This window comes from Fomitopsis serialis, assembly GCF_022376445.1.
Source record: "Fomitopsis serialis strain Sig1Antser10 chromosome Unknown B0H18scaffold_10, whole genome shotgun sequence".
Classification (NCBI taxonomy): domain Eukaryota; kingdom Fungi; phylum Basidiomycota; class Agaricomycetes; order Polyporales; family Fomitopsidaceae; genus Fomitopsis; species Fomitopsis serialis.
The window spans coordinates 260,569-287,776 of record NW_025954970.1 but is presented as its reverse complement, the minus strand read 5'-3'; the positions used below and the strand labels follow the sequence as shown (position 1 = coordinate 287,776).

The 27,208-nt window shown below is 56.4% G+C and overlaps 10 protein-coding genes across 10 annotated transcripts; 5 read left to right on the top strand and 5 right to left on the bottom strand.

Moving 5' to 3' along the window:
• Positions 1-320: 320 nt before the first annotated feature.
• On the bottom strand, positions 321-3,359 carry B0H18DRAFT_1083265 (acyltransferase ChoActase/COT/CPT; the record flags this gene model as incomplete). The annotated part of the gene is made up of 12 exons (XM_048031641.1): positions 321-430; positions 490-707; positions 767-1,161; positions 1,213-1,316; positions 1,374-1,839; positions 1,899-2,150; positions 2,215-2,324; positions 2,376-2,442; positions 2,500-2,680; positions 2,864-2,929; positions 3,002-3,019; positions 3,091-3,359. The coding sequence occupies 12 exons, from the start codon at positions 3,357-3,359 to the stop codon at positions 321-323; spliced, it is 2,256 nt and encodes a 751-aa protein (XP_047897364.1).
• Positions 3,360-5,760: 2,401 nt separating this feature from the next.
• B0H18DRAFT_28180 (uncharacterized protein) lies at positions 5,761-6,634 on the bottom strand. Its single transcript, XM_048037401.1, has 3 exons — positions 6,364-6,634; positions 6,091-6,183; positions 5,761-6,023 (listed from the first exon to the last, which is right to left on the bottom strand). Exons 1-3 carry the CDS (start codon positions 6,452-6,454, stop codon positions 5,848-5,850), a joined length of 360 nt encoding a protein of 119 aa, XP_047897363.1. The 5' UTR covers positions 6,455-6,634; the 3' UTR covers positions 5,761-5,847.
• A 1,345-nt stretch (positions 6,635-7,979) lies between these two features.
• On the top strand, positions 7,980-9,077 carry B0H18DRAFT_28149 (uncharacterized protein). Its single transcript, XM_048037398.1, has one exon. It carries the CDS (start codon positions 8,234-8,236, stop codon positions 9,023-9,025), a length of 792 nt encoding a protein of 263 aa, XP_047897362.1. The 5' UTR covers positions 7,980-8,233; the 3' UTR covers positions 9,026-9,077.
• A 981-nt stretch (positions 9,078-10,058) lies between these two features.
• Positions 10,059-10,672, top strand: B0H18DRAFT_28111 (uncharacterized protein). Its single transcript, XM_048037396.1, has 3 exons — positions 10,059-10,118; positions 10,183-10,466; positions 10,517-10,672. The coding sequence occupies exons 2-3, from the start codon at positions 10,229-10,231 to the stop codon at positions 10,627-10,629; spliced, it is 351 nt and encodes a 116-aa protein (XP_047897361.1). The 5' UTR covers positions 10,059-10,118; positions 10,183-10,228; the 3' UTR covers positions 10,630-10,672.
• Positions 10,673-11,867: 1,195 nt separating this feature from the next.
• Positions 11,868-13,913, bottom strand: B0H18DRAFT_871286 (uncharacterized protein; the record flags this gene model as incomplete). The annotated part of the gene is made up of 8 exons (XM_048040155.1): positions 11,868-11,969; positions 12,023-12,122; positions 12,170-12,411; positions 12,463-12,581; positions 12,635-12,684; positions 12,733-13,571; positions 13,618-13,787; positions 13,832-13,913. 8 exons carry the CDS (start codon positions 13,911-13,913, stop codon positions 11,868-11,870), a joined length of 1,704 nt encoding a protein of 567 aa, XP_047897360.1.
• A 296-nt stretch (positions 13,914-14,209) lies between these two features.
• On the top strand, positions 14,210-17,048 carry B0H18DRAFT_1083263 (lysyl-tRNA synthetase; the record flags this gene model as incomplete). Its single annotated transcript, XM_048031640.1, has 10 exons — positions 14,210-14,271; positions 14,331-14,454; positions 15,122-15,393; positions 15,444-16,254; positions 16,303-16,353; positions 16,404-16,452; positions 16,502-16,659; positions 16,712-16,773; positions 16,822-16,901; positions 16,957-17,048. The coding sequence occupies 10 exons, from the start codon at positions 14,210-14,212 to the stop codon at positions 17,046-17,048; spliced, it is 1,761 nt and encodes a 586-aa protein (XP_047897359.1).
• A 362-nt stretch (positions 17,049-17,410) lies between these two features.
• On the top strand, positions 17,411-20,475 carry B0H18DRAFT_986015 (heat shock protein 70 family). The gene is made up of 5 exons (XM_048044767.1): positions 17,411-17,502; positions 17,553-17,617; positions 17,674-17,872; positions 18,243-19,631; positions 19,688-20,475. The coding sequence occupies exons 1-5, from the start codon at positions 17,461-17,463 to the stop codon at positions 20,336-20,338; spliced, it is 2,346 nt and encodes a 781-aa protein (XP_047897358.1). The 5' UTR covers positions 17,411-17,460; the 3' UTR covers positions 20,339-20,475.
• Positions 20,476-22,720: 2,245 nt separating this feature from the next.
• On the top strand, positions 22,721-23,256 carry B0H18DRAFT_986012 (uncharacterized protein). The gene is made up of 3 exons (XM_048044766.1): positions 22,721-22,745; positions 22,792-22,990; positions 23,057-23,256. The coding sequence occupies exons 1-3, from the start codon at positions 22,740-22,742 to the stop codon at positions 23,206-23,208; spliced, it is 357 nt and encodes a 118-aa protein (XP_047897357.1). The 5' UTR covers positions 22,721-22,739; the 3' UTR covers positions 23,209-23,256.
• A 2,033-nt stretch (positions 23,257-25,289) lies between these two features.
• B0H18DRAFT_860635 (uncharacterized protein) lies at positions 25,290-26,095 on the bottom strand (the record flags this gene model as incomplete). The annotated part of the gene is made up of 2 exons (XM_048039711.1): positions 25,290-25,583; positions 25,646-26,095. Coding segments are annotated over 2 exons (744 nt in total), but the record flags the coding sequence as incomplete, so codon positions are not given.
• Positions 26,096-26,780: 685 nt separating this feature from the next.
• B0H18DRAFT_871126 (uncharacterized protein) lies at positions 26,781-27,203 on the bottom strand (the record flags this gene model as incomplete). Its single annotated transcript, XM_048040145.1, has 1 exon — positions 26,781-27,203. The coding sequence occupies one exon, from the start codon at positions 27,201-27,203 to the stop codon at positions 26,781-26,783; it is 423 nt and encodes a 140-aa protein (XP_047897355.1).
• Positions 27,204-27,208: the final 5 nt, after the last annotated feature.

The following is a 27,208-nucleotide window of genomic DNA, read 5'->3' as shown; positions in this document are numbered from 1 at the left end:
ACGCATGTATACGAATAGCGATGCATCTAAGTTATGTTTCGACCTGATGTCATTACATCGTCTCCTGCACTGAAATCAAATGCTTCGCCAATGCACTCCGTGACCATACATCCCATAGTGTGTTGTGCATTCAAACATAAACAGTACTCGATACACGTCTACTGTTACAACATAGATGGTATACCACTACAACTACCCTACAGATATCTTTACACAGATCTGACACTACAGCGCAAAGCCACTGATGATACACGTACAAGAATACCGCAAAACATAGTAAGATACTGTACCTCCGACACACATCTACACCCCGGAGCCGCTCAGCTGTACTCCGCGAGCGGGATGATCTTACCCGTGTTGTAGTACGACGGCATGCGCTTGCGCCGGCCGAGCAGCTCGACGTCGCCGCTGTCGAAGAACGAGTAGCCCGCTACAATCGCACCATTTCTCAGCACACCATCGCCAATCAGAAGTGCAACGGATACGCACGCATCGTGACATCGTCGTACTCCCCGTGCCCGTGCGCCTGGCCGTTGATCGGCCGCCCGGTCTTGGAGTCGCGCAGGATGCCGGCGTGGTCGACGAACGGCTCTGGCTTCGGGTTCGCAGACGCGTGCTGCTGGATGAGCAACCGCTTGATGTCGAGGAGATATCCCTCGAGCGTGTCCAAGAAGCGCCGTGTCTGCAGGTGCTTCGACGACGCACACCTATCCACCCAACCATGATCATCAGTACCCCACAACGCGTCTCACGAAAGTCCACTCACACAGAGATCCCCTCGTCCTTGATGATGTACCCAATCCCATACCCGTCCGCCGCGACAGGGCCGAACCCAAACAGCCTCAGCGCAGGGTTCCCGCAGTTCGACGTCGACAGGATGCTCGTCCCGAGCGCCCCCCATCCCGGATCCGTAAAGATCGCGGGCAGGGGCGGTTTGTTCGCGCCGCTGCTCGAGCTCGACGTGGTGCTCCCCCCGGGCGATGGCGGCGCCTCCACCTCCGCGGCGGCCTCGCGGTCGCGCTGGACGAGGCAGTAGAGCGCGTAGAGGTGCCGGTCTTGGCCCTGGCCTTGGCTACAGTCTCTCGTGAGCTTGACGTGGCCCTGGCAGGCGTTCCGGAGAGCGGTGATCTTCTGCGCGAGGGGGGCTTCGGAGAAGAACGTCTGTGGGATGACGTGAGGCATGATCGATGTATGCAGAAAGGAACGACGGACCTTAACGAAGTTGACTGTGTGAGGCTGCACAGTTCGGATAGCCTCCGTGCGCCCGTGCAAGAAGTGCTTCGTCATCGCCGGTTCATACGTGCACTCAATCCTGCCTGTAGCATAGCCAACGTATTAGCCCACGCACATAATGCCCACCCCACGCGACTCACCGTACAATCCATAGTACGCCGCCTGGAACGCCATCTGCACGAACGCATCCGGGCTGAACCCATGCGCCGTGATGAAGTTCTTGCCATACCCCTTAAACTCCAACGCCTGACAGTCATTCTGGCAGATCAGGTCGCTCAGATGCGTCTCCGCGAACCGGATCGCCGCCCTCAGCTCGGGGTACAGCGTCCACTCGAGCTTCTTCGGCACTGTGTCGATCACGTAGGCCGGCGGCTGCTGCTTCGCCGCGGCGTGGGCGGGCGCGCCGCGCGGGGGCTTGTACGACTTGGCGTAGGGCGAGAGCGGCGCGTGGAAGAGCGTCGGCGCGGAGGGGTTGATCGAGCGCGCGAGGAGCATGAGCCCTTCGGTGAAGATGTCTGCGGCGAAGCGGAGCACGGTGTGCCCGTCGACGCCCGTGTGCTCGAAGTTTATGCCGGCGGCGCCGTCGGCGCAGACGATGATTTGCAGCTGGTCAGCGTAGTCATTGGTTCGGTGCCATAGCCTGTAAGCAACTCTGAACGGCATACCTTATCGTACCACCGGTTCGTGCAGGTGCCGACCTGCACGCCGCCCTTGAGGTTGTACGTCCCGCAGAGGAAGTTGTTGCACAGCTCAGCGAGGTTATCCGGCGTCGCGTCGTCGAGGCAGACGATGAAGAGAGCGTTGTCGATGATTTGCAGGCAGGCCTCGTTGTTGTGATTGTTGGAAAGTGCGTCCCGCAGGCTCGACCACACCTTGCGGTTCTCGGTCGAAAGTACGCCAATCGAGTTCCGGGCGACCTAGAGGAGCGACGAAGCAGTGGATCAGAACGGATGGCCAGGTATATGCACTATGTATGCGCACCTCGTGCAATGGCAGCTCTTCAGCATCCCTGACGATAGCTCGGAGGTTCCGGAGGATCTCCTGTTCCGTCAGGACGGGCCTGTTCTCTGCGTCAAGGACGTCGAACCAGTCTGGGAGCCCATGTCAGAGCTTGCTCGCACATATCGGGCGGTAAAACGTACAGAACTGGCCGCGCCGTAGCACGACGATATGCCGTGAGTCGGTGTGCATCTCCATCCGGCATCCTCGCTGTAGTGTGCATCGTTAGATTAATACACCATAACCATCAAGGTGAAGGGTGCGCACATCGGTGGGTATCCGTGCTGTGCCGAACAGTCTTGTGTACTGGTCCATATCAAGAGGTGTTCCTCGGACGGTATCGGGCTCCAGCATGCCCGCCCGCAGGTCATGGATGAAGCCAAGAGAGGAGAGGATGAGGGAAGCTGCGCGAGGGAGCTGTGAGCCTCGGTCTGGTGTCGGGTCATTTCTGTGGTAATGTGTGTCAGTGAAACAGAATCCGACATTTGTTTAAAGGGCTCAGAGCGCCGTGCTGCCTTGGACGTCGGCAGAAGAGCGGAGATAGCTCAGCGCCCGATGTGCGTCAGCCAAAACGACATAACTGCTGCGACGGCGAGCGACGATGCTACGGCGACGAGAAAGTAACACTCACTCGAGGACAAAGAAAGGATTGAGGGCGAGTACGACAGGGTCTGAGTGGGAGAGGTAGGACTCATACCTGCGAATACACAGTCGTCAGGGCACGTGGTAAGAAGCACGGCGGCGGCCATGGTCGAGGGCGGGTGCTCACCAGAACTCCTCGATGTAGCTTGAGTGAATGGGGCCAATTCAGTCAGCACTGCCGCGGACTATCCTCGACATTCAACGTCGCACGCTCACCTGGCCTTGTCCTCGGCGTATTGCATTAGCCTTTCCTGCCACTTCGGCCCATCGTTCCTGAGGAAGTCCTCGACCGCGACCTTCGTCTTCGCGTGTTCCTTCGGGTCCTGAAGACCCTCGAGCGCGGTGAGGTACCGGCGGCATGATGCCTCGAGCGGCGGGATGGGGAGGCGCGGAAGCTCGTGCTGACGCGCGAATGTGCGCGACTCGGGCTTGTCCGTCTCAAACTTGGTGACTGGGTGCCCGTGGACGAGGTTGAAGACGACCATCGCTGCGGGTCAGCTGGGGAGCGTGGCGGGGGCGGGGGTGCTTACGGGGAGAGAGCGAGTTATCGGCCATGGCGGCGAGGATTATATGGAGAGATAGAGGGGGCAGGACAGCCTGCACCAGCCAGGGCGGAAGGCTCTGAGATGCGAGCGAGGAGACCGAAACGGCATAGCGCACAGATTGGCTGGCGTTGAGGCGCTAGCACAGTGCGGGGTAATCACCTGTCCCCGCCTCCTGACCCCACGATCGTCTCCACTTCCCCGCCCGCCCTTCCCCGCATTCGCCAAGCCCGCCCTGCCTTCTTGTCCTCGTCGTTCTGCGCTCGCATCCCGACGACGACGAACGGAACTTGATTCCTGAACGCCTGCGCACAGCAATGCTAGCAGTACACCTTATTTGGGCGCGTTGCGGAGGTAAAGCAACACGGTGAACCGTGAGCGAAGCACCCGTTCTAACTTCTCGGAACCTGCGGAGGACGCGCTCAGTGCTAGTGGTGCCTAGGCTATAGCAGACACCGGTACCGGTCTCTGCGTCCTCGGCGACGGTCGGGATGGCACAGACATTCAAGACTTCGTCCGGTGACGGAGTGAAAGGTACCGGCTAAATTCGTTCGTCATGGAGAGTACTGCGTATGCTACCACTGCTGACCACCTCTCAGCACAGCCTTCACAAGGCCCCGTCGACTTTTCTAAGTCCACCTGCTGCAGACAACCAGTACTGTGAAGTAATGTCATTTGCGGACAGACTTCCGTCCGAACCGGGCCAACGTAACGGGATGAAGCGGGACCTCTCAACTTCTTCGCGATCGATCCTCGAAGTTCTTTCGTTCTCGATATTAATTATATCGAAGCCAGGAAACCGGTAAACCTGAAGCCGACACCGTTCAATCTACACTTCCTCCAGCGATGATCCCTGCGCTACGCCACCAACTCTTTACCGCATAACACCGATCGCTCCCCATGGCCATCGCTAACGCAGAACAGCTCCATAGGTCCATTCACGAACACGCGTAAAATACACGCTACTTTCCTGCTAGCTTCGCGAAGCCATTCCCTCCGGGCTCGGCAAACACTTAGCCTGTAGGGCGGAGTGGGTATGCCTCCCACTCGGAGGTGTTTGAGCTCACTGCGGCGCGGACATGGCTACTCCTTCTATCATGCCGCAAGCAGGCCGTGTGCTAGCAAGAGCTACGCAATACACGTCATTCCAGAAGCTGAGAGCACGTCAGCTAGCTGTCGGGGCATCATACAAATCGCTGAATGGAACGGTCATACCTGCGAACCTAGACTGGTCGACGTCGACTTCGCAGCCAATGGGTGCTAACATACGTTGTCACTGCATGATCAAAGGGGTAAGACAGCACGTATGACTGTTCTGATAGCAAACTGCGGTGTCCGGGCCAAAACGATCCTCCCCTCCCCAATTTCGAGCATGCACCCCGCGCGCAGACTCAGATCACAATACGCGCACTCTAGACCACATCCCATCCAGCCTAGTCAGCGCGCATCACCCACGAACACCCTCCCGTACGTCCGGCGGCAGCGCCCGCCGCCATCGGTCACAACCACACCGAAGTAAGTACTGACGTCTGCCATCAGCGGACCACTCTCCTCCGTACCAATCCCCAAGTGCTGGACGGAACGGAGACGCGGAAAGCGGGGACCTTCTCCGCCAGTCCGTGCCCAGTTTCCGGGAAGTACGGTTACCGGTGGGCGGCGATGGGAACCATCTTCGAATTCGTCATTGAACTTCGTGCATGCCTCTCGGAAGGCTTGCCCGAGTGTCGATGTGGATGCCAGCGGCGAAGCTCACCCGGGAGAAGGCGTCGTCTCTGTGGGCCGTGCGGCGATGCGTAATATGAGTGCGAACGTCCGGGAGGTACGGTCGCCGTAGGCGGGGCCCCTTTTTGAGTCTGTCGCTGCACCACGGAACACCTGCCCGACTGCAAGAGGAGGAGGATGGTAGGTATCCCGAGACGTACCGATCGATCCGGCGCGTCTGCAGTTGTACTCGGGTCGTATCAGACTGCGCGCACGGGGCTGTTTCAAGTATGCGTCCGGCGGGTCACTCCATGTCTCTTTAGATAACCAAAACTGTCTTCATCACCTACGCCGTAGCATTTGGCCCATTGTGCGCGGCGCATTCCATCGAGGTAGAAAGCACCGGTTGACGTTACGATAGCGTACGTGCCTTCGAGCCGCCGAGGACTATGTGGGTAGGGGAAGAATGTTTCGTGTTTCCAATCCAAACATGCTCCGGCCGATCGCCCGCGGCTACGTCTCCGTGACCGCAGGCTGTCATTCAGTGGTGTATACATGTTGGGTTGCTATGATGCGTTGAGAACAAATACCATCCTAGGCGCATAGTGAGTCCCGCTGAACGTTCAACGACTCGCCTGGCAGTTGACGCTCATGAATCAGCCTCAAGCACGAGGGTTCGTGTATGTCCCAGCCAATCTTGTGCGGTCCAGTATAGGTTGACTTTCACGAGTTACGCCGGAAGAGGTCCTGGATATGGACTTTGACCCCCGTTCATAACTCCCGCCGAGCTGTCGTTCCTTCCCGCGCACCCAGGATGTGCGCATCGCCGCTGTGCACGTTGGCAGGTGAGATGTTTGCAGTCCTCCCACGCGATGGCAAGGTCGTTCCGAAGCCCTACCACGAGCCCTTCTCCAGATCATGATGATCAACTCGTGAGCAGGTCGTTGCGAGTTGTCCCATTGAGTGTGCTTACCGCTGTCTGTATACGACGTGTCGCGGCCACACAAGCGTCTGCAAGGCCGGCCTGTGCACCAGTGGAAGCGCGTGTGCTTTGCGTGACGCAGAGGTAGCTGCACAAACGAGCGTTAGTCTAGGATACTTAGGTGATGTATGCATACGTGCAGGAAGACGCGGGTCCACCACGCTCCCGTGTCTTCTCAGCCTGTCACCACACCAATTAACTCCAGTTGCAAATGCGGCGACCTACCTAGTGTCCGAGAGACATCTCCGAGCGGCGAATGGCGATGTCTCTCGTATCCTAGGGAGATTGAAGCCTGGAACGTGACGTCGAAGGAGATAACCACTGACAGAGATGCGATAGATGTGAACCGACCCATACCGCACACCGCCTCGCGCTGTCCTGAACACGGAAGGATTATCCGTCACATCCAACGCACCGCGAACCACACCGTTTGACCGTGCTTCGGGGCAAGCTCCGGGCGGTGGTGGATGTTTCCAGCGTCATCGTGTACTTAGAAACAGGTCTTTACTGCCTCCTCCAAGCGCGGCTGATACCACAAAACGATGTTGGCGGTAGTTTCACTGGAAGATGCTTCGAGGCGGATGATGGGCACGGGTAGTCGACCACAGCAGTGATCGCGGGCACTGCTCCGGTACAGCCTGAGGATGTCCGAGGCCCGCGCAAATGCAAGGTTCTGTCAATGTCGTCCGTCAATGCGATGCAGTGATGCGCAAGAGTCACATCGGTGCGACGCCGTCGGTACCGATTCCCCAAGTACGTCGCGGACACAGTGGCGAGCCGGCGGTGTAAGTAGATGAACCTAGACAGCCGGGTTCGCCACCGTGTCTGAGGCTCCGAGTCGCTATTACGGAGGCAGGACGCCGGGCGCTGAAAGGAGAGACAGTCTTGTGTTGGGTACTCTCACTGTGGTATGGCTGAGTGGAAGGGTGAGCAAACGATAGGATCGAAATCTGACGAAACGACCGTGACGCACCTCAGGCTGCCCAAGTTCACATCTGTTGTTGGAGAAAGTCCCGTTGAGCCACGCGACGGTTGTGTACCCACTCAGAGCGATACCGCATGGCCGGAGGCAATCAGCAATGGGGAATAAAGGCGATGCAGTGTCGCACAGCACCCACGAAAGGCAAGAGGAGGCAAGCGACCGCTGCAGATGGGCTCGGAGAAGATCCCGAGGTCTGTACAGTACGTAAAAGCAGGCGGGTGCCTGAGTCTTGGTGCATCGGCAGTGCGAGCCCGGATCTGGGCAGGAGTTTTTCCGGCGATGCAGATCTCGCGCCTCTGCGCGCTGTCAACTTGCAGCCAGAGCGCTGACGCCGAATTTCAGCCGTCGCTCTCTTCTCTGCGCGCAGCGCGCAGTGCCCGCCTATGTATTGACCACCTCCATCCCTGGTCGCGCCTGATGCGTTCCGCCGCGGTCCTTGCTGCAGCGGGTGTCTTGCTCGTCAACGTCACGCTCAGAGTCGGGGCCGTTCCGATCCTTCAAGCTGAAAGAGTACGATCGCAGTCCAGGATATAAGGGTGTCGGCGTCCCGTCTGACATTCAGTTCTGCTTTCTCCACAGGTACCCTGTCACGTTGGGCTAATTGCCGTGAGTGCTGCGTATCAATGAGTTGTTGGAAATACTCAAAAGGATCAACAAGGAGGGACTTGGCCGGGGGTCGGACGCGCTCTGGCGAAACGCGCCGTCGTGGATGAGGGAGGTTCAGGTATCAGACTTGCCGCAGCACCGAGAAGGTGAATAATAACGCCACTCACTGCACTGCGGCGTCTAACTCGCCGGGAAACCTAATTATCACTCCTTAACTTAGGTTCGCCATCTCCGTCATGGTGTCCATGGTTTTCCCGTTCCCCCGAGGCAACCCAGGTGTTTTTGCCGCGCCCTCCTCCTCCTCTCAACTCATTTTGGGTGTCGATCGCCCGCAGACGACCCCACATCTCCCCACGTAAGCTAGACCTGTTGAGATAGTCCCGCTGATGTCGATGACATTGCTCGCTGCCAGGATCCGAATCCTGGACCGCCGTCCAAATCGCCACTCCCATTGCTGCTGGACTGGTTGTCGCTGTACTCGCAACCGTGTTCTTCTGCTGCTACCGCCGGCGACACCATAGCTCCACATCTTCCGGCTCCGGCGGCATGTCCCGCCGGCCAAGAGGATCACCCAGCGCGCACTCGGGCTCGGTGCGGGCGCGTCTCAATGCGCCGTCCTTCTTGTATGGGCTCCTTCCTGGGACACGATCTGTGCGCTCGCGAGACGGCATGCGGGATCCGAACTGGCAGATCGACGACGGCGACGAGGAAGGTGAGTGGCTGCGCACTAACGGGCATGCGCACCAGCCTTCCGCGTCCTCTTCGCTGTCCACTGTCCCCCCTTCCTTCGCAACGTCGCCGTACTTCCAGCCACAGATCGAGGAGGAGCAGACGGAGGAGCAGGACCACGGATACTTCCCTGTCCCGACCCACGGCCGCAGCATATCGGCGAGCGACAGCGCGCTCCTCCTGCGACCCGAGCGCAAGAGCCATCCGAAGTCCCTCTGGGACCGTATTGTCAAGTACACGGATGGATTGCGGAAGAGCCCGAGCTATCGCTCGGGGCGCGTCCGTCCTCTCCGAGCTGTTCAGCAATCTAAGCTCAATCTCGACGAGGTGCCGACGGAGATGCTACCACCTCCCTCGGGGAGTGTCTTGGACGGGGCCAAACCGTCCGGGCTGGGGGCGCGTCCGGGCGCGATGGCAGCGTCCACGACGACGCTTCCTCCCGCCCCTGAGAGGACATATTCCGGAGAACACGCACCACACGATTCGCACCACGCGTTGGCCAGAGCGGGCGAGCCTGACGAGCAGAGCATTCTGTTGATCTCCCGCGTACCTGGGCAGGATTTTGCCATTGATGACACCACCACGGAGTACTCGACCGCCCTCCGCTGATAAACAGCGGCCTACATATCACTTGCCACGCCCGAATGGCGGAGCATCCGGGACAGAAATTCGCACAGCTTCGGCGGGTGTCCTTGGATATTCCCCTGTGTTCGACTATGCCGCGTGGTCGCCTTCAACGAATGCCGAGGCTGCAGGAGGAGGGAGAGAGAATGCATGCTGCAATCGTCTACCTGCTGCCTTTATACCTCCACGGGAGCCCTTCGGGCATGCTTTGCGCGCAGCTGCGGGCTGCGCAGCTTCCCTTTGCGTACGCTGCCTGGCGCAAGTGGCACCCTGGACAGGCACACCGCTGCATGTTGACGCGCGTTGAAGTAGGGTTCCTGCTTCGTTACCTTCTTTGGGGCGCATTAGACACGGTCTCGTTTACGACGCGTTTTCCTTGCCTGACTACATAGGACATTATCTCAATCGGACTTCACGTGGACAGGATAGGGAGGGATCGACTTACTCCATTTCACGACAATCGACATCATGTGTACGCTCGTGCTATGTTCCTGTACTAGTGTAAGGTATAAATCATTTATTTCTTCCTGCGCTGAGTCTGTTCCAATAAATGCACTTCTTGCCAACTCGATATCAGAGGCTGCCTAACAAGTCGCCGGTACGTCCCTCAACCGTGTTACCCCCGTGAAATCGCGTGGCACTGACGAGTCTATGTATAACCAACTGACACGACGTGTGACTGGTCCTCATAGAATTTCCACCGACTGGCTTGAAGAGCTACTGATATCGCCCACGCCTGGACGAGGGATGTCTGTCTGCCTTCTCTACATACCAGAAGGGCCGCAGTTTGAGGTATGAATTTATTCCATTTTGCGCTCATCAGTTGACCGGAGCCCAGGCAGATCCCAGACAATGGCACGGTGACCCAGTGCTGGCAGAATATACCACATTGCGGCCGCCGACTCGGACATACTACGAGTACATCATTTTTGTTGGGGAAGCATCCAGACTCCATGCCAAGGCGGCGGACTAGGAATTACGTCGAAGGGATCGAAGAGACGTCGTGATTCGGTTCTGTCAATTCAGCCCGTAAGAACAGCCAGTGGACACTTGGCAGATGAGTCGATGCATTCCCAAGGTTCGTAGCCTTTCGTGACAGGTTGCGAAGGTCTGTGTTCTAACCTCTACATCATGATTACTAGAGTTTCCGATGAAACCACTTCCGTTGAGCGGCCATTGACTCGAGCCATGGGGTGCAAATATCTGAGCAGACTACCAACCTGGCTCTACGCTGACGCGAACATGGCCGTGACGTTTGTTCCAATGAGCTTCACGTCTCACTGTGACGGCGTCACAAACTCGTACGTTATGTTCCCTCCGACCCCAAGTCGGATCGTACGAAAAAGCCAAGACCGCGAGTGCGGTCAAACTCAAATTCCCACTTGGTCGTATACGCAACCTATGCGTATTATGGACTCGTTTACTTGTAAGCCATTTCCCCTTGTCCTCGCGGCGACCCCTTACCGGAATTCTCAGTTTATTTTGCAAAACCCCCAGACCACATCTCACTGAGTCAGTGTGTAGCCTTCTGGCCAGTGCTGAAAAATAACCTGCCGGTGAATGGTCGCGTCTTGAATGCAGGGTCTTGAGAGGCAGCGAGTACGTGCAATATGACCTTTGCTTACTCGACGCCTCATCTCCATCTCTTTAAGGGAGCCTCTGCTTTTATGTATGCATTTCTTTGGCGCTTGGCGCAGTCTATGCGCCAAGCGCCAAAGTACATACTACTACTGGTTGCTCAGCGTGACAATGATTCTCAACGCCATCGGCAGCACGTCCAATCTGATGTACATTGATGTCCACTCCCCTACCCTGACAATGTAATTGCCCAGCTTGCGGGCGGGTTTGAATACCTTCGCAATCGCGTGAGCATCGCTTCCGGTAATTGCTGTTTCCCCACACAAACCCTCTCCCAATATCCCCGGGTCCTTCACGACCGGCAATGTTTGCTTCGCCTTCCTCTAGAACCCCAACGAAGCCGCTCTCGCCCCGGAGCAGTGCTTGCGTGCGATGGTCAACTCGGCGGTCTATTCGGCTATGTCGAGGAGCCTCAGGACACACTTGGGACACACGGCAGTGGCGCTGACGGTCTGGGTGTAGAGGGTGAGGCCTTGAGGCCTGAGGTCGAAGGTACGAGCGCGGAAGACATCGACATGCGAATCGCGACTCGTAGGGAATTCTGCGTGTGCTGTAGGATGTGGAAATCAGCGGGTCAGAGTGGACGTACCGAAGTTACCCCGACACGCCCCATGGGCTGCAAGAGGGCTGGGATTGGGCTGGGAGGGCGGCAAGGTCTGCTGTCAGGCAAGAGAGGCAGCGGTTTACGCAGGTAGCCGCAAGGCGTCCCATTTCCCTACGACACTCTATTCCGTGTCCGTTATTACGATTGCATGTACCTTCAGTACAGTCTATAAATCCGGTGAAAATAAAAAAAGAAGAAAAGAAAAAAGAGTGGACGTACCACAGCGACTCGGATCAGCAAGTCGTAAACCCTGTCAGAAGGACCCTGCGAATGATCGACAGATCTCCCTCCCGTAGCCATGGTACCTCATGGTACATAGGAAGACACAACAGAGGGCATAGCATTCTTCCAGGTGCCTTGGATACACTCGTCCAGGATAATCATCTCTTATACAAACCTACACGCCGTACAAGTCCATAGATACAATGTATTTACAAGGTAATCATTATGGGGGAGGTGCGATGGAACCGAGGGATGGATAGTTGCAGGGAGATAACGATGATGTGGTCGGAGGCTGGAGAGATAGCGATGGAAAGAAAGCAGCGGTGTACAACGGTATGAAAAGAGACAACACTTGTGAGAAAATCACTCCAGACCCGCGATAGGAGAATTCCATGACCACCGTCCGTCTAGAAAGCCGCGCGCCGTGTCTTCAAGCATGATCTCGTTACGCTTGGTAACATACACCTACGAGCACAATCAATCAACAATCGGGTGACACGATGATCTCGGTTACGTACAGTGCGGTCAGTCACCTTCTGACGGAGTGTCTTGATGACTTCGGGGTCAAGCGGCGACTCGATCAGCTCGGACAGATCCTCCACGGCACGCTCGAGGTCACTAAATCGACATGAGCACGAGGCATATAACGACAAGGAGTGACAAACCGCTGGTTATCTTCGAACAGTTCCTTCTCGTTGCCGAATTCCAGGTAGTACGCCATGCCGTAGGTCCACATCAACGTTGTGCGGCACTTGATGACCTCGTCGACGGCCTTCTTCATGAACTGGACCTCGATCCAGGAGAGCTCCGACGTCATCTGCATCTCCTCCATCTTCTTCTCCGTCTTTGAGTACAACTCGACCGACAGCTTCTTCGACTGCTCGTGGTTGGCCCACCGGTTGTAGTACTGCATGACGACGTTACGATGTATCCACACGTACTATATATGCGTACGTACATGAAGGTAGCGTTCGAGAGACGCCCGGCTACGGGATTGGGCATCGCGAGCATCCTTACTGGCCTTCTCATCAAACCGATTGCAGTTGTACCAGGAAGTACCATGCTCTGACCACGGGCCTGGTGTACAATCAAAATTACGTGATCGTGTGACCTGCACAAAGGAGGCTTACCCATACAGACCCAACAGAACTCATACTTGCACTTCTTGCACGTCATATGGCTTGGGACGAGTGAGTGAAACACCGCATTGAAAACTTGTCGTACTTACTTGCATCCCCCATTCTTCTCGATCGTGCTCTGGCACTTGCTACACTCCTTGGTGTTGCTCTTGATCCAGTTCGCAGTCTCACTGTCATCGTGGCACTTCTGTAGCCACATCCTCGCGACGGCACACACGACCGGCCGATGGTCGCTGTCAACATTGCACCCAAAGCAGAATTTGTGTGTCGCCTCGTTGCCACAGATCACAATAGGAACTTGCGTTGCCAAGGAAGCCTTGGTGATCGAACACGACACGGTATGAGTGCACGACGGATAAGGACAGTACTTGAGCTCCGGCCTGTGAGAGACGTAGTGTCGCACGAGCAGCTCTTCGAAGCGCTCCCATGTTCCCTTATCTTCCGCCAACGCTTGCTTGACGAACGCGTTCGGCGCGACGACATCGCAGTCTTCAGCCATGCAGGTGATCCGGCTTTCCGCCTCGGTCTTGACCTTGCTCTCGATGTATGCAGCCCAGCAGCCGTTGCAGAACTTGTGGTCACAAACCATCGACAGGAATTCCGTTTGACTGTCATCGAAGCAAATCGGGCAGACGAACGGCTCGTTCCGCGCGGGCGGAGTGGCGCGTTCTAGGAGCTTGGACTTGCCAGACTTGGTGGCTGCAGGAGCGGTACGCCGCGAAGAACGGCGCGGACCTATTAGGCTCTCTTTCGACAACTCAGAGGATGAGTGCAAACGCCCACCGGAGGCAGCGGGTCGCCTCGGCGCCTTCTCCGGAGGCGTGATACCCGCAGCTACAGAGACCATCGTAGCATTGTCCATGTACTTTTCTATGAGCTTCTCCTTGTTCCAGTCAAAGTGCCGTAATAGCAGGGATGCCACGTCCGACTAGTCGGGTTAGCACCGGTCGGGGATGTGCACGACAGACACGTACTGTGACACCGAATATGCTGGTAATGTAGTCTACATCGCCCTGCATTTGCTTCTCGACATCGCCTTGGGAAAGGCTCTCGTAGTCAACCTCGTAGATCTTCTTCCGTGAGGACCCTTCGTTGAAGTCGTTCAGAGGGTCGAGCTCCATCTCAGAAGCAGACCCTGGGGTAGCTTTATCAGCACCCTAGGACGAGCGGCAGCGGTACCACACTTACCGTCGTCGTCGACGAGCATCTCATCGTCGTCCTCATCATAATAGCCGATGTCGTCGTCGGAGTACTCGTCAGCGGAAGACATGGTGGTGGTCAGAGGCGAGGTGTTCACCGCTACTGCTTGAGCAGTGCGGACTTAGGCGCCTAACGCGGGGATCCTGACGGACTTTTAATATTCACGCACCGCCAAATCTGAGATCTCGCCAGCCTTCGATCGCGTGTCTTACATAAGCCATACTTCCACTCGTGGGGACGTGACTCGGCGCGGTGTGCGCGCAAAAAGACTGGATGCAAAGGCTGATCTTCACCAGATTAGCTTGTCGCTCCATCCTCCTGCACAGAGATCACAGAAAATTCAACACACCGACGCACATTGCAAGGATGGCTACGGAGTCCGCTGGAACACACAAGGACCCGGTGACGGGAGAGCTGATCTCCAAGACGTGTGTCTGACTTCATTTCTGCGCTTTTGCGGGACTTTGACCGATCTAGATGGGCACAGGGAGCTCAAGCGGCGAGAAAAGCAGCGCGAGAAGGAGGCCAAGAAGGCCGAAAAGGCTGCTGCCGCACCCGCGAAATCGGCAGCGAAGGCAACTGGCCCGAATGAGGACGACTTGAATCCAAACGTGAGTCCTCATGTCACACGGAAGCAGCGGGAGACTACAGAGGTACTCCTGATTCAATGTGGGACTGGTCTGATCCACAAATGGGCGACCTCTGCGCATATTATCTCCTTGTTCGGGGGTTTCAAGTCAGCGGGCACCTGGAGGCGACTTTGTCGACTGCCAGGCCCAGCGGCGAAAGGCACAGCGCTTTACCAAGAATACTATGTTTTCTTGTTTAGTCGTCGCACCATGCATAGAATCGCGGGTACCCTTTCGCCTGCATGATTCGGGCCTCGCACAGTGGTGTCTTGCCTGTGTAACGGCTGTGTGGGCCTGCCTAAAGGACACTTCATCGCCCGCCTGTCCAAGATCACAATTAAGCATTAATAGCTTGTACGGTCAAAGGCTTAATCTCAACGAGATCAAAAGGCCAGTCCAGGATCAGGCTTGTCTGCTTCTTGTCAGAGGTTGCCTTGGAGTGGTCATGGGGGCGATGTTTGGACATCTCATCACATTTGATGACATTTGACATGGTTGACTCCCCTGGGACAGTTCAGGGTGACCTCCCTCGGACCGTCTATTATTGACCAGATTCGAGTCAGTCTTCCGCCTCTGTCATAAAAGCCTAAAGCTCGAGCGTGCAAACTGTTGTGTATCATACGCGATGATTGACCAAATCCCTCCGCAGCAATACTTTGAACTTCGCTCGCGTCACATTCAAAAGCTGCGAGAGACTCAGTCGCCCAACCCGTACCCCCACAAGTTTGAGGTGTCGCTATCAATCTCGCGTTACATCGAGCAGTACGGTCCGGAGGACAAGATCAAGTCTGGCGAAAAGCTGGAAGACATCACAGAGTGCCTTGCAGGCCGCATCCACAATGTCCGTCTGTCGGGTCAGAACCTCAGGTTCTACGACCTGCATGGCGAAGGCCAGAGGGTACAGATCATGGCTACCAAGCAGTGAGTCCTCATCGCATCTGCGACGCGCATCTGGACTCACTAGCTATCAGGGACGCGAAGGATCCCGAGGCATTCGCATCGGTCCACGACAATTTCAGGCGGGGAGATATAGTCGGAGTCATCGGGACCCCCGCTCGCACGAAGAAGGGCGAGCTCTCGATCGCGCCGAAGGAGATGATTCTCCTTGCACCAAACTTGCATCAGCTGCCGTCTGAACATTTCGGGCTGAAGGATCAGGAGACGCGGTACAGGAAGCGATACCTTGACTTGATCCTTTCGCAGGACACACGGCGCATCTTCCTGACGCGGAGCAAGATCATCAACTACGTCCGCCGCTTCTTCGACGCGCTCGGCTTCCTCGAGGTCGAGACGCCGATGACGAGCATGATCGCAGGCGGTGCGACGGCGAAGCCGTTTGTCACGCACCACAACGACCTCGACCTCGACCTCTACCTCCGCGTCGCGCCCGAGCTCTACCTGAAGCAGCTCGTCGTGGGCGGGCTCGACCGCGTATACGAGATCGGCCGCGTGTTCCGCAATGAGGGCATCGACCTGACGCACAACCCCGAGTTCACAATCTGCGAGTTCTATATGGCGTATGCGGACATGTACGACATCATGGACCTGACGGAGAGCTTGATCGAGGGCATGGTCAAGTACATCACTGGCGGGAAGACGACGCTGCAGTACCACCCGGAGGGCAAGGACAGCGACAAGGTGTACGACCTCGAGTTCAAGCGGCCCTGGAAGCGGTATGATATGATCGAGACTCTGGAGGAGAAGCTGGGCGTGAAGTTCCCGCCTGGCGACACGCTTCACACTGAGGAGGCCAACAAGTTCTTGCGTGAATTGTGTGTCAAGGTATGTCGTGCAATTTCCACAATGTGAGTCCCGCTAATTGTGCAACAGCACAACGTCGACTGCAGCGAGCCACGAACGAACGCACGGCTTCTGGACAAGGTAAGAGGTGCCTCCAATAGCTTCTTCACATTCCTCTCATCACGGAACAGCTGGTCGGCGAATACATTGAGCCCCTCTGCATTTCGCCCGCCTTCATCGGTACGTATTCGTCATTCCGTTCGGATTTATGGCACTCATCTCGGTGTAGTCGGTCACCCACAAGTGATGTCACCACTCGCCAAGTGGCACCGTTCTCGGCCTGGTCTGTGTGAGCGTTTCGAGGGTTTCATGTGCGGCAAGGAGTTCTGCAATGCGTACACGGAGTTGAACGATCCGTTCGAGCAACGCCTGCGCTTCGAGGAACAGGTGAGCACCCATAGGCTGGTATCTGCTGCAAGTGACTCATGTCGATCTGCAGGTGAGACAAAAGGAACAGGGCGATGATGAGGCTCAAGGCATCGATGAGACCTTTGTTGACGCGTAGGACTCTCTTCTTCCCCGCAAGTATTACCGCTGATCTTCCACCAGGCTTGAGCATGGCCTACCGCCGACTGGTGGATGGGGCATCGGCATCGACCGTCTGGTGATGTTCTTGACTGATTCGCAGAGTGCGTCCCTCTTTGCTTTAGTTACGACGTGCTGCTCACCCTGGTATCCCACCAGACATCAAGGAGGTGCTGCTCTTCCCTGCGATGAAGCCCGTCGAAACGACGGCCAATACGAGTGGGCCTGTCGGACCTAGTGGGCAGGTATAGAATTAGGTGGTATTGTTCCTGCGTGTCTTGGACGGACGCGGAAACGAGATTTGTACCTGCGGTAGATAGTAGTGATGTGCAAGTTTGCCTCATGTGTGTATAGAAACACGCGTTACATAAAAACCTTCCAAGTACTCGGGTTTGTCGTACTTCGTTCGCAGCTCGAATGTTGTTGTTACAGTGTGGTCTGTGCCTCGAGGAGGCGATGCGCGCGATATCGATGCACGCGCCGGCCTGCACGCCTGCATGTTTGGAAGAGCGACGAACCGCCTGGAATACAGACGAACTGAGGCGAACTCTGGCGAACTCCCGTAGGCGCCGCACCATCGCTCGCATTTTTGGGCGCGTAAAAGCGTGCTCTGCACGATCGACGCGTTACGACTCTCATTCTCCGTCTTTCGCTACCTCCATCATGTCCGTCGTCGGCATAGACTTCGGTTCGCTGCACAGCAAAGTGCGCAAGCTACCTTGATAGTCATGTTTTTATACTGATAATTCCCGCAGATCGGTGTCGCGCGACACCGCGGAATCGATATCATTGTCAATGAAGTCTCAAATCGCGCCACGCCGTATGTCGATAACTCTCAGCGCGTTGTGAGCTACATACTTATGTGCAGGATCGCAGATCACTCGTTTCTTTTGGTCCGAAGCAGCGCGCAATTGGGGAGGCTGCAAAAACGCTAGAGACCTCCAACTTCCGCAATACCGTCGGTGGCCTGAAGCGGCTCATCGGCCGTACATTCAGCGATCCTGAAGTCCATGAAGTGGAGAAGAAGTTCCACAATGCTACACTCTTAGATGTGAACGGCAGCGTTGGCGTCCAGGTGAGTTCGAGTGCCGTTTCGAGGGTTTTGGCAGGGGTTCCGGGAAATAAAACCGATAGTTGAGCAGCATAGTGCTGCCCCGGGTACCACTGATGACACCAGGGTTGGGTGACTGTCATGTATCGCGTGGAGAAGCGTTGATCTCGACAAGGACTCGGAGCATTCACCGTCATGCCGTTATTGTACTTGCCCGTGAGCAATCCGCTCGCGAGTGCAGAACATACGATCGTGCCGATCTGGTGCCTCGCGTATATGGGTCTGACATGGGATGACGAGTCAGATGGAGACCTACTAGGGATTGACTGGAGGCTTACGCCAAAATTCTTAGTACGAATTGGTCAGTATCGGAAGGACTGACTGTTCTCTATAGGTGACCTACGCGGGCGAGCAACGGCAATTCTCCGTCACGCAGCTCACTGCCATGTACCTGGGCAAGCTGCGCGACATCGCTGCAAATGAGCTCAAGACTGGCGTTTCCGACGTCGTCATCACCGTCCCTGGGTGGTTCACTGATGTCCAGCGACGTGCGACGCTTGACGCAGCGCAGATTGCTGGACTCAACTGTCTTCGTCTCATCAACGACACGACCGCCGTCGCCTTCGGCTACGGTATCACGAAATCTGACCTGCCCGAGCTAGACAACCCCCGTCATGTCGTGTTCGTCGACGTCGGCCACTCCTCCACCTCTTGCGCCGTCGTCGCGTTCTCCAAGGGCCGGCTCGACGTTAAGGCCACTGCGTACGACCGCCATGCGGGCGGCCGCGACATCGACTACGCCCTCGTTCGGCACTTCGCCACGGAGTTCAAAGAGAAGTACAAGATCGACGTATTGTCGAGCCCGAAAGCGATGTTCCGCCTCGCCGCAGGCTGCGACAAGGTGAAGAAGGTGCTCTCTGCGAACGCGGAGGCGCCGTTGAACGTGGAGTCGATCATGAACGATATCGACGCGTCGTCCCGCCTGACGCGCGAGGAATACGAGGGGCTCATCGAGGGCGTGCTGAACCGCATCCCCGCGCCCATCCAAGAGGCACTCACGGCATCGGGCCTCACGCTGGAGCAGATCGATGCGATCGAGCTCGTCGGCGGGGGCACGCGCATTCCGGCGGTCCGGGCGAAGATCCAGTCGGTGTTTGAGGGCAAGGTGTTGATGACGACGCTGAACCAGGACGAGGCCGCGGCGCGGGGTGCGACGTTCGCGTGCGCGATGCTCTCGCCGATCTTCCGCGTGCGGGACTTCTCGATGCACGACATCTCGTCGTACGGGGTCAAGTTCCAGTGGGAGCGCCAGCCGGATGAGACCGACGAGGACAATGAGCTGCTCGTGTTCCCGAAGGGCAACGGGCTCCCGTCGACGAAGGCGCTCACTTTCTACCGCAAGCAGCCGTTCGAGATCGAGGTCGCGTACGCGGACCCGTCGGTCCTTCCTGGCGGGATCAACCCCTGGATCGCGAAGTTCACGGCGAAGGACGTCGGCCCGAACGAGAATGGCGACCACTCGACTGTGCGCGTGCGTACGCGCCTGAACCAGCACGGCGTCGTCACCTTCGAACAGGTCTACATCGAGGTCGTCGAGGAGGTCGACGAGCCAATGCAGGTGGATGGTGAGGGGGCGGAGCAGCCCAAGAAGAAGAAGAACACCAGGAAAGTAGACGTCCCCTTCGTTTGGGGCTCGACCTCCTTGGACCCTTCTATCCTCGAGAAGCTCAAGGAGCAGGAAGCCGAGATGCACGCTGCCGACAAGCTTGTCCTGGACACCGAGGTCAGTCGGTGTTGCCGCTGTTTGCGTACAATCCAATGCTGATGTGCATTTCACAGGACCGCAAAAACGCTCTTGAGGAGTACGTCTACGACATGCGCGGTCGCCTGGACGAGCGCTATGCTGTCTACGTCAAGGCGCACGAGAAGGAGACTCTCCTCAAGGCTCTCCAGGAAGCCGAGGACTGGCTCTACAGCGAGGAGGGCGAGGACGCGACCAAGTCCGCGTACGTCGAGCGGCTCGACGTGCTCAAGAAGCTCGGCGACCCGATCACGAACCGCTACAAGGAGACAGAGCAACGGTCGGCGGTGATAAGCCAGCTGCGGGAGACGATCAACCGCTACATGTCCGAGGCGACGTCGACGGACGAGAAGTACTCGCACATCGACGACAAGGACAAGCAGGCGGTCGTCGAGAGGTGCGCGACGATCCAACAGTGGCTCGAGGACCAAATCGCGCGCCAGTCTGAGCGCCCGAAGGACGTCGACCCGGTCCTCACCGCCGCGGACGTGCTCAAGAAGAAGGACGACATCATCTACTTCTCGACGCCTATCCTGACGAAGCCCAAGCCCAAGCCTCCAAAGGTGGAGACGCCGGGCACGCAGACACCGAAGAGCGGCACAGAGACCCCCAATGCCCAGCAGCCGCCTCAGCAGGAGGGCGAGGCCCCTAAGGAGCCTCAGGGACCTTCTGAGATGGACGTCGACTAGAAATTTCGCTTTTATGAATCAACGAGTTCATGTAGGTTGGGGGACGTGCGCAGTATCATAGCCAATAATATGTTGATGTAGACATAGTACAATATTCGCAGTTTTCAGTACTGCTGAATCCCATTGCTCTCATCTGACGTCGACGTGAGTCTCGCCAGTCCGTGTGCACGCGTTCTGCCATGCCTCCGACACGAGTTGTGAGTTTCCTTTGTCTGCTTGCGCTCCTTTGTCCGTTACGTTACTGACTGACACGATGTTGGTGCTATCAGGCGCCCACGGTGTTGATATAAGCAAGACGGTGGTCGTGAATGAAATGGGAGGAAGCTTCAGCATCTCCTCAAGCTTGGCATCCTCCATACCATCAGGCATCCTCAGTGGCCACCTTACTTATCCACCAGGTTTTCCAGGTGCGGAAACTTCGACAAGAGGCTGTCGATCAGTTTCTTCGTTGAGTACTTCCTTCAACTCTGGGCCCGGCTCCCATTAACCTTGTTCGGTAGAGCGTCGTCATCCCTTGTACCGATCTGGTCTATACATCCTGGATAGCCTTCCTGTAAGCATTCTCGCTGTCGTCTCGGTGACTATGAGAATACTGACGTCCGGATGCGAGGAGTACCCAAAGAGGTGGTCGATTGGCTACGCGAGAAGCTGAAGGGGCGCAAAACGCGCATGACCTTTGATGATTTCGTGTCTGACCTGTTCGAGATCCTGAGTGGGATTGACCAGGGCTGCCCGCTCTCGGTGCTGTTGTATAAGATATACAACTCAGTGCTCTTGGACTGTGCTAATGCAAAGAACGGCGAGATTGCACTCGGCTTTATTGACGATGTGGCTACGATTGCAGTGGGCAAGGACCTAGACTCGACGTGCAGAAAGCTACGGAGCTACATGGAGCGCGCAGGCGGCGCGAAAGAGTGGTCCCAGACAAGGAACTCACGATTCGAAATTTCGAAGCTGTGCTTGTTGCACGCTGACCCGAGACTTGCCAAAGACGATATGGGACCCGCACTAAACCTAGCTGATGGGTCGGTGCAGCCCTCTGCGGACGCGAAGTTTCTGGGAGTGTGGATAGACCGCAAGCTGCGGTTTAAAAAGCAGGCAGAGTACGCCCTGAAGAAGGGCACGACCTGGCTGCTGCAATTCGGTCGTCTTGCGCGCCCGAAGCATGGGATACCTATGAAGCATGTGAAGACCCTCTACTTACAGATGCTCATCCCCGCGATGTTATATGCGGCGAGCATATGGATCGTCCCACAGCGGCAGATGGAGGACCGAAAGCGACGCTATGGGTCAGTCGGAGTGATCCGAAAACTCGAACGCGTACACAGACAGGCATGCCTGATGATATCGGGTGCGATGAGGTCGACACCCACTGACTCCCTGACTGCGCATTTGAACTTGCTTCCCTTCCACCTGCTTGTTGATAAAATGATAATGCACGAAGCCACCAGATTATGCACCCTACCCACCTCTCACCCCCTCCACCGTCATGTCAAACAAGCTTCGTGCTGGGTCAAGAAACATCGCAGCCCCCTACACGAAGTCCTAGGAGCATACGAGCTCGAACCCGAGGAGATAGAGACCATAGAAGCGGTACGGCTCCCCCGAGCTGGAGACCGCCTTTCAAGATCTCCATAGCGCCATCGAAGGAGGATGCCGCAGACGAGGAAAAGGTCTGGGCGAGGAGGGATGGGTGGAGGATATATTCGGACGGCTCAGACATCGATGACGGAGTCGGAGCGGCGGCCGTCCTGGTCATGCCGGAAGGCGAACCCAGAGTCCTTCGATACCACTTAGGTCCCTCGACGAAACACACGGTATACGAGGGCGAAATCGTGGGACTTAACCTTGGAGTCGAGCTGCTCCACCGGGAACTATCGTGCGCGAAAGCGTCAGCAGCGGCGGACAACCTCGCGTGCCTCCACGCGTCGAAGAACCGGAAGCCACATCCCGCACACTACATGATTGACCACCTCCTACGGGCGATTGGACGTCTGGAGAAACGCCACCCGAACGTAGACCTCACCCTAAGATGGGTACCAGGCCACAAAGGAATCGAGGGGAACGAGCTGGCGGACGTAGAGGCGAAGAAGGCGGCGAGAGGAGACAGCAGCCCGGTCGAGGACCTCCCGGGCTGGCTGAAGGGGACACTCCCAGCGAGTCTCTCCAGGGTTAGGCAGACCCAGAACGAGAGACTGGCGCGGATGGCGAAGGAGGAATGGAAGGCGTCTCCGCGGGCTGCACGGATGGATCGAATCGACCCGGATATGCCGTCGAAGACTTATGGGAAGGTGGCGGAGAGGCTACCCCGGAGGCAGGCGAGTATTTTGATCCAATTGCGTACCGAACACGTCCCGCTGCAGAAGTTTCTATTTAGGATCCAGAAGGAGGACACTCCCACATGCCCGTCTTGCAGGACCACACGCGAGACGGTGTACCACTACCTTATGGAGTGTCCCGCCTTCAATGAACAGCGAGACCAACTTGCACGCGACGCGGGCCCAGCCGCCCGCTCGATGAAAGATCTCCTCAACTCAGCGAGCACCATGAGACCCCTCTTCCGATACATACACGACACCGGCCGCTTCGCGGCCGCCTACGGAGACCTAGAGTTGAAAGATGCGAAGGCGAGAGACCGCGCCCAGGGGGCGCGTTGACGATGAACAGCGGCCGACACGCAGAGAACCGAGATCCCCCCCACATCCACAACCCTTTCAGATCGACGCATTCCCATTTCATTTCAGCTCTCTCACTACACTACAGAACACTCTAGTACTATACCTGCCCTACGCTCCGGCGAACGGCGATGCTCAGCGACCACGGACCATACGATACACACAACGAGAGTAGCATACGTCATGTCTACATAGGGCTTCGCCCTCAGTGACACTAAATGGAATAAACAAACAAACAAACAAGAATACTGACGGTGAAGAAGCTTTGCAGTTCGCCATGATGCCGCCGCGCCTACCACTCGAAGTGTGGGATCGCGCCATCGACCATCTCTGGAACGACCGTGCTTCGTTAGAAGCCTGCAGCCTGACATGCCACGCATGGCTATGTTGCACGCGCGTGCACATCTTCCGCAACGTGCAGGCGCACCTGCACTGCGAGCAGGACTGCGAGACGCTCGCGAATTTGCACGCACCGTACACCACGCACCATCTTTGTCAGTTAAACTGGATCAGCATGGGTACATTAATGTACTCAGGATCAGCTTAACTGGGTACACTAATGTACCCCCTTAAGTCAATCCATCCTTAAGTCGAAGTTAATCCCCCATTAAGTCATGATCAGGCTGTCAGATCAATAAAGGGTTAAGTTAATCCTCTGACCAGCAGCCACATACACCAATCTCAGGCTACACTTCTCACTGATCCAGTACTAATCCTACAAGATTAGCAATGCTGATCCCATACTGATCCTATAGGATGAATATATACTGGTCAAGCATCTGTGTAGTCTAATCCTGGATTAATCCTATGGGATTAACATATATTGATCCTGTGTTAATCCTATAGCTTTAGTGTCCTCTAGTCCTGGGCCAAATATATACTGGTCAAGCATCTGTGTACTCTAATCCTGCATTAATCCTATGGGATTAAAATATACTGATCCAGTATTAATCCTATAGCTTTACTCTCCTCTGAACCTGGGTTGATCCTATTGGATTAACATACAGTGATCCTGTGTTAATCCCATAGGATCAGTATACTCTAATCCTACAACAATCCTATGGGATTAAAATAGACTGATCTAGTATTAATCCTATAGCTTTACTCTCCTCTGAACCTGGGTTGATCCTATTGGATTAACATACAGTGATCCTGTGTTAATCCCATAGGATCAGTATACTCTAATCCTACAACAATCCTATGGGATTAAAATAGACTGATCTAGTATTAATCCTATAGCTTTACTCTCCTCTGAACCTGGGTTGATCCTATTGGATTAACATACAGTGATCCTGTATTAATCCTATAGGATCAGTATACTCTAATCCTACACTAATCCTACAGGATCAGTATACTTTAATCCTACACTAATCATCACCCACCAACACCACGGAGACTCGTATGAGATGCTACTGACAGAACCCTATGCACCCAAACACCAGCCCGTCACTACGGTGCCAGTGCCTTGTTGACAGGTCGTAACAAAGCGGTCGAGAAGGCGAGGATTGACGGTGAGGTGCGAGTGGGAGCCATATGCGACACGCGAGGTCTACGGAGGACACGATGGTCCGAGGGAGCACGCGAGAGGGCACGGCGAGGGAGCACGAGTGGGATGCAACAGTGACCGAATGCGAATATCACGTCGGATCGGCGCACGGGCCGCGCGAGGCGGAGGACGGCGGGAGCGAGGGGCGAGGGAGAACACGAGTGAGTCTGAGGACACGAAGTGGAGGAGCATGGCGCACGCACGAGCGCGATGAAGACAGTGAAGGCGAATGCGATGCCAGAGACGTTGGCAGGCATGTCCGTTGCACAGAGGAGACAACTGGACCAGTCGTGGAGGAGTAGACATGCTCACACATGTGCAACGAGGTTTGCTCTCCCCTCGCTTGCGTAGCGTGCCGCCGGGTCCTACTCGTTGTGCGAGGCATTGTGTTCGTGGCCCGCCACGTTGCATGACGTGGTCGGTGGACGCGAGCGTCTCTCGCTGCGTACGCGTCGCCAGGGTTGCGCGAGGCACAGGGAACGTAGTCTATCGTCGTCGACGGGGCTTTGCTAGGCGGTCGTTCGGGCATAGTCGAGACTCGAGGGGCATGACGTAGGCGAGGGTATGATGTCGCTCGCTGCATCGACCATACTCACCGCCGACGTGGCGCACTATCGTCGGCGACGTCCTCTGTGCGTGATCTAGCAGGGATTTGCGGCTATGGCGACGCCTGATGGTTAGCAGTTGGTCATTTCAGTCACCAGTCACTCACGGGTGCATAATCCCATTTGTCTTCGTGGTCCCTCCTTGTGCTTGCGAACTGATTGGCACATTGCAGACTTAGCTTGCTGAACATGTCCGCCTTCTTCCTCGCGTACACACGTGCACCCTCCGACAGTTCCGGTTTCGTGGACACGGCCTGCCATGCGTTGGACATGTTCTTGAAGCCAAGAATCGTTCGCTTGAATTCGGCATGGAGTTTGTTGACCTCTTCATTCGCCCGGTCCTTCTCGGCTCTTGCCCGGAACCATTGCACGCGATCGACTGATCCGTCGTGAGTAACGCTGTGATCGTTTGCGTTCGACTTCACTTACCTTCCAGCTGCCAGGCATCCGCTTCCGCTTCAGTCCTCCATGGCGGGACCACGGTCCATATCCAGCTCGGTTCCTGACGACTGTCTCCCAGTTGTCGAGGGCTTCGCCAGTTCTTCCCCTTCAAGTCCTGGTCCAAGTTGATAGTGAACAAGACATCCGATTCGTCCCAGTTCAACGCAATGAGGCGATCGCGGTTGTAGTTGTACAGCCCAGCCATGGCTCGCGTCCGCGCCACGGCAGCGTTGACTTGTGTCTGCGAGCGCATGTTGTCTTTCTGGCCTCGCGCGTGCTTGCGCTTGTCGAGGAGGAATGCGCCTTGATGATTTAATGATTGCTTGATAGCGTCGAGAAGGTCGTAGGCATGGCCGACTCGAATTCTGCGTTCGAACAGCGCGAGGACCTGGAGGCCGAGGTCCTCTCGCTCCGAGTGAGAGAAATCGGACGGCAGTGCGAGCGGCTCGTCTTCAGGAGTGCCAGAGCCTTCGTCGTCGTCGTCGTCGGGATCCTGCTCGTCGGCTTCGGCATCGGGATATTCGATGTGAGGCATGAGAGAGGCTTGGAGCTCCCGCCACTTATCTAGTTCCCGCCGGAGTGTCCGCCGTGCGCTGGTGACCCCCAACAACAGCGTGTCCTCGTCGTCGAGAAGTTCGGCGCCGGCAGCGGAACGGCTCTTCTTGACCTTCACACGGAGTTCGAACCTGAGAGGCTTTAGAGATGCAAAGGGTATGCATGTACCAAACACTTACTGGCGTTTCTCTAGGTCGAGACCCTTCTTGAAGTAGTTCGTCGTGCCTTGCGGAACCCCATCTGCTGCGGCCGCCGTGAACTTGTCTTCCGCGCTGATTTCTTGCTGCACTAGGTCGTCGTATACTTTTCCCGCGCTGGGTACTATTTGAAAGTGAGCAACGTTGATCCGATCGCAAGGCAGCTGGTGAGTTGCGTACCGATGCTTTCATCTAGCATGTAGACGCTACTGACAGCGTCCTTCGCCTTCTTGGCTCGCTTTTTTCCTTTGGCTTTGCCCTTGCCTTTGCGTTTGCGAGCGGCGGTATTTGCGGGCGGGGCCCTCTCGAAGGGCGCGGCAGATGCGTGGTGGATCTTATTCCAGTCGTGGACCTTGTCGCCAGCTAAGTCGCTCAACGCAGCGAACAGAGCGATATTCCTGTCTTGCAACTTGAACGCCTCTTTCAGCTTGCGTGCGAGATATGTACCTGTTTTCTCCCTGTCAGTCGAGTGTGGTCTTGACGAAGCGATGGCTTACCCGCCGTCTCCATTTTGCACCAGTTCCAAAAGTTATGGATGGCATTTAGGGCGTCATGACGATGGCCTGCACTCATCTCGCGTGTGCTGAGGCCGACCTGGTTGTGCTCCGCCCACGGATGCTCGACGCTCTCCCCATGCGAAAGCCCGGCTCCCCAAGAGTAACAGAGGGCGAACAGAATCTGGCAGCGCTCCTCGTGGGCGAGCATGTGCAGCTTCGGCAGAAGCATTTGCATGCGGTCGAGCAAGGGGAGGAGATGTGGGAAGCGCTTGCCGAAGCGGTTCCGCAAATTGATGCTGTATATGCAAACAACGTCGTACGTGAAAATGAAGTTGAGGACGTCATCCATCCCTG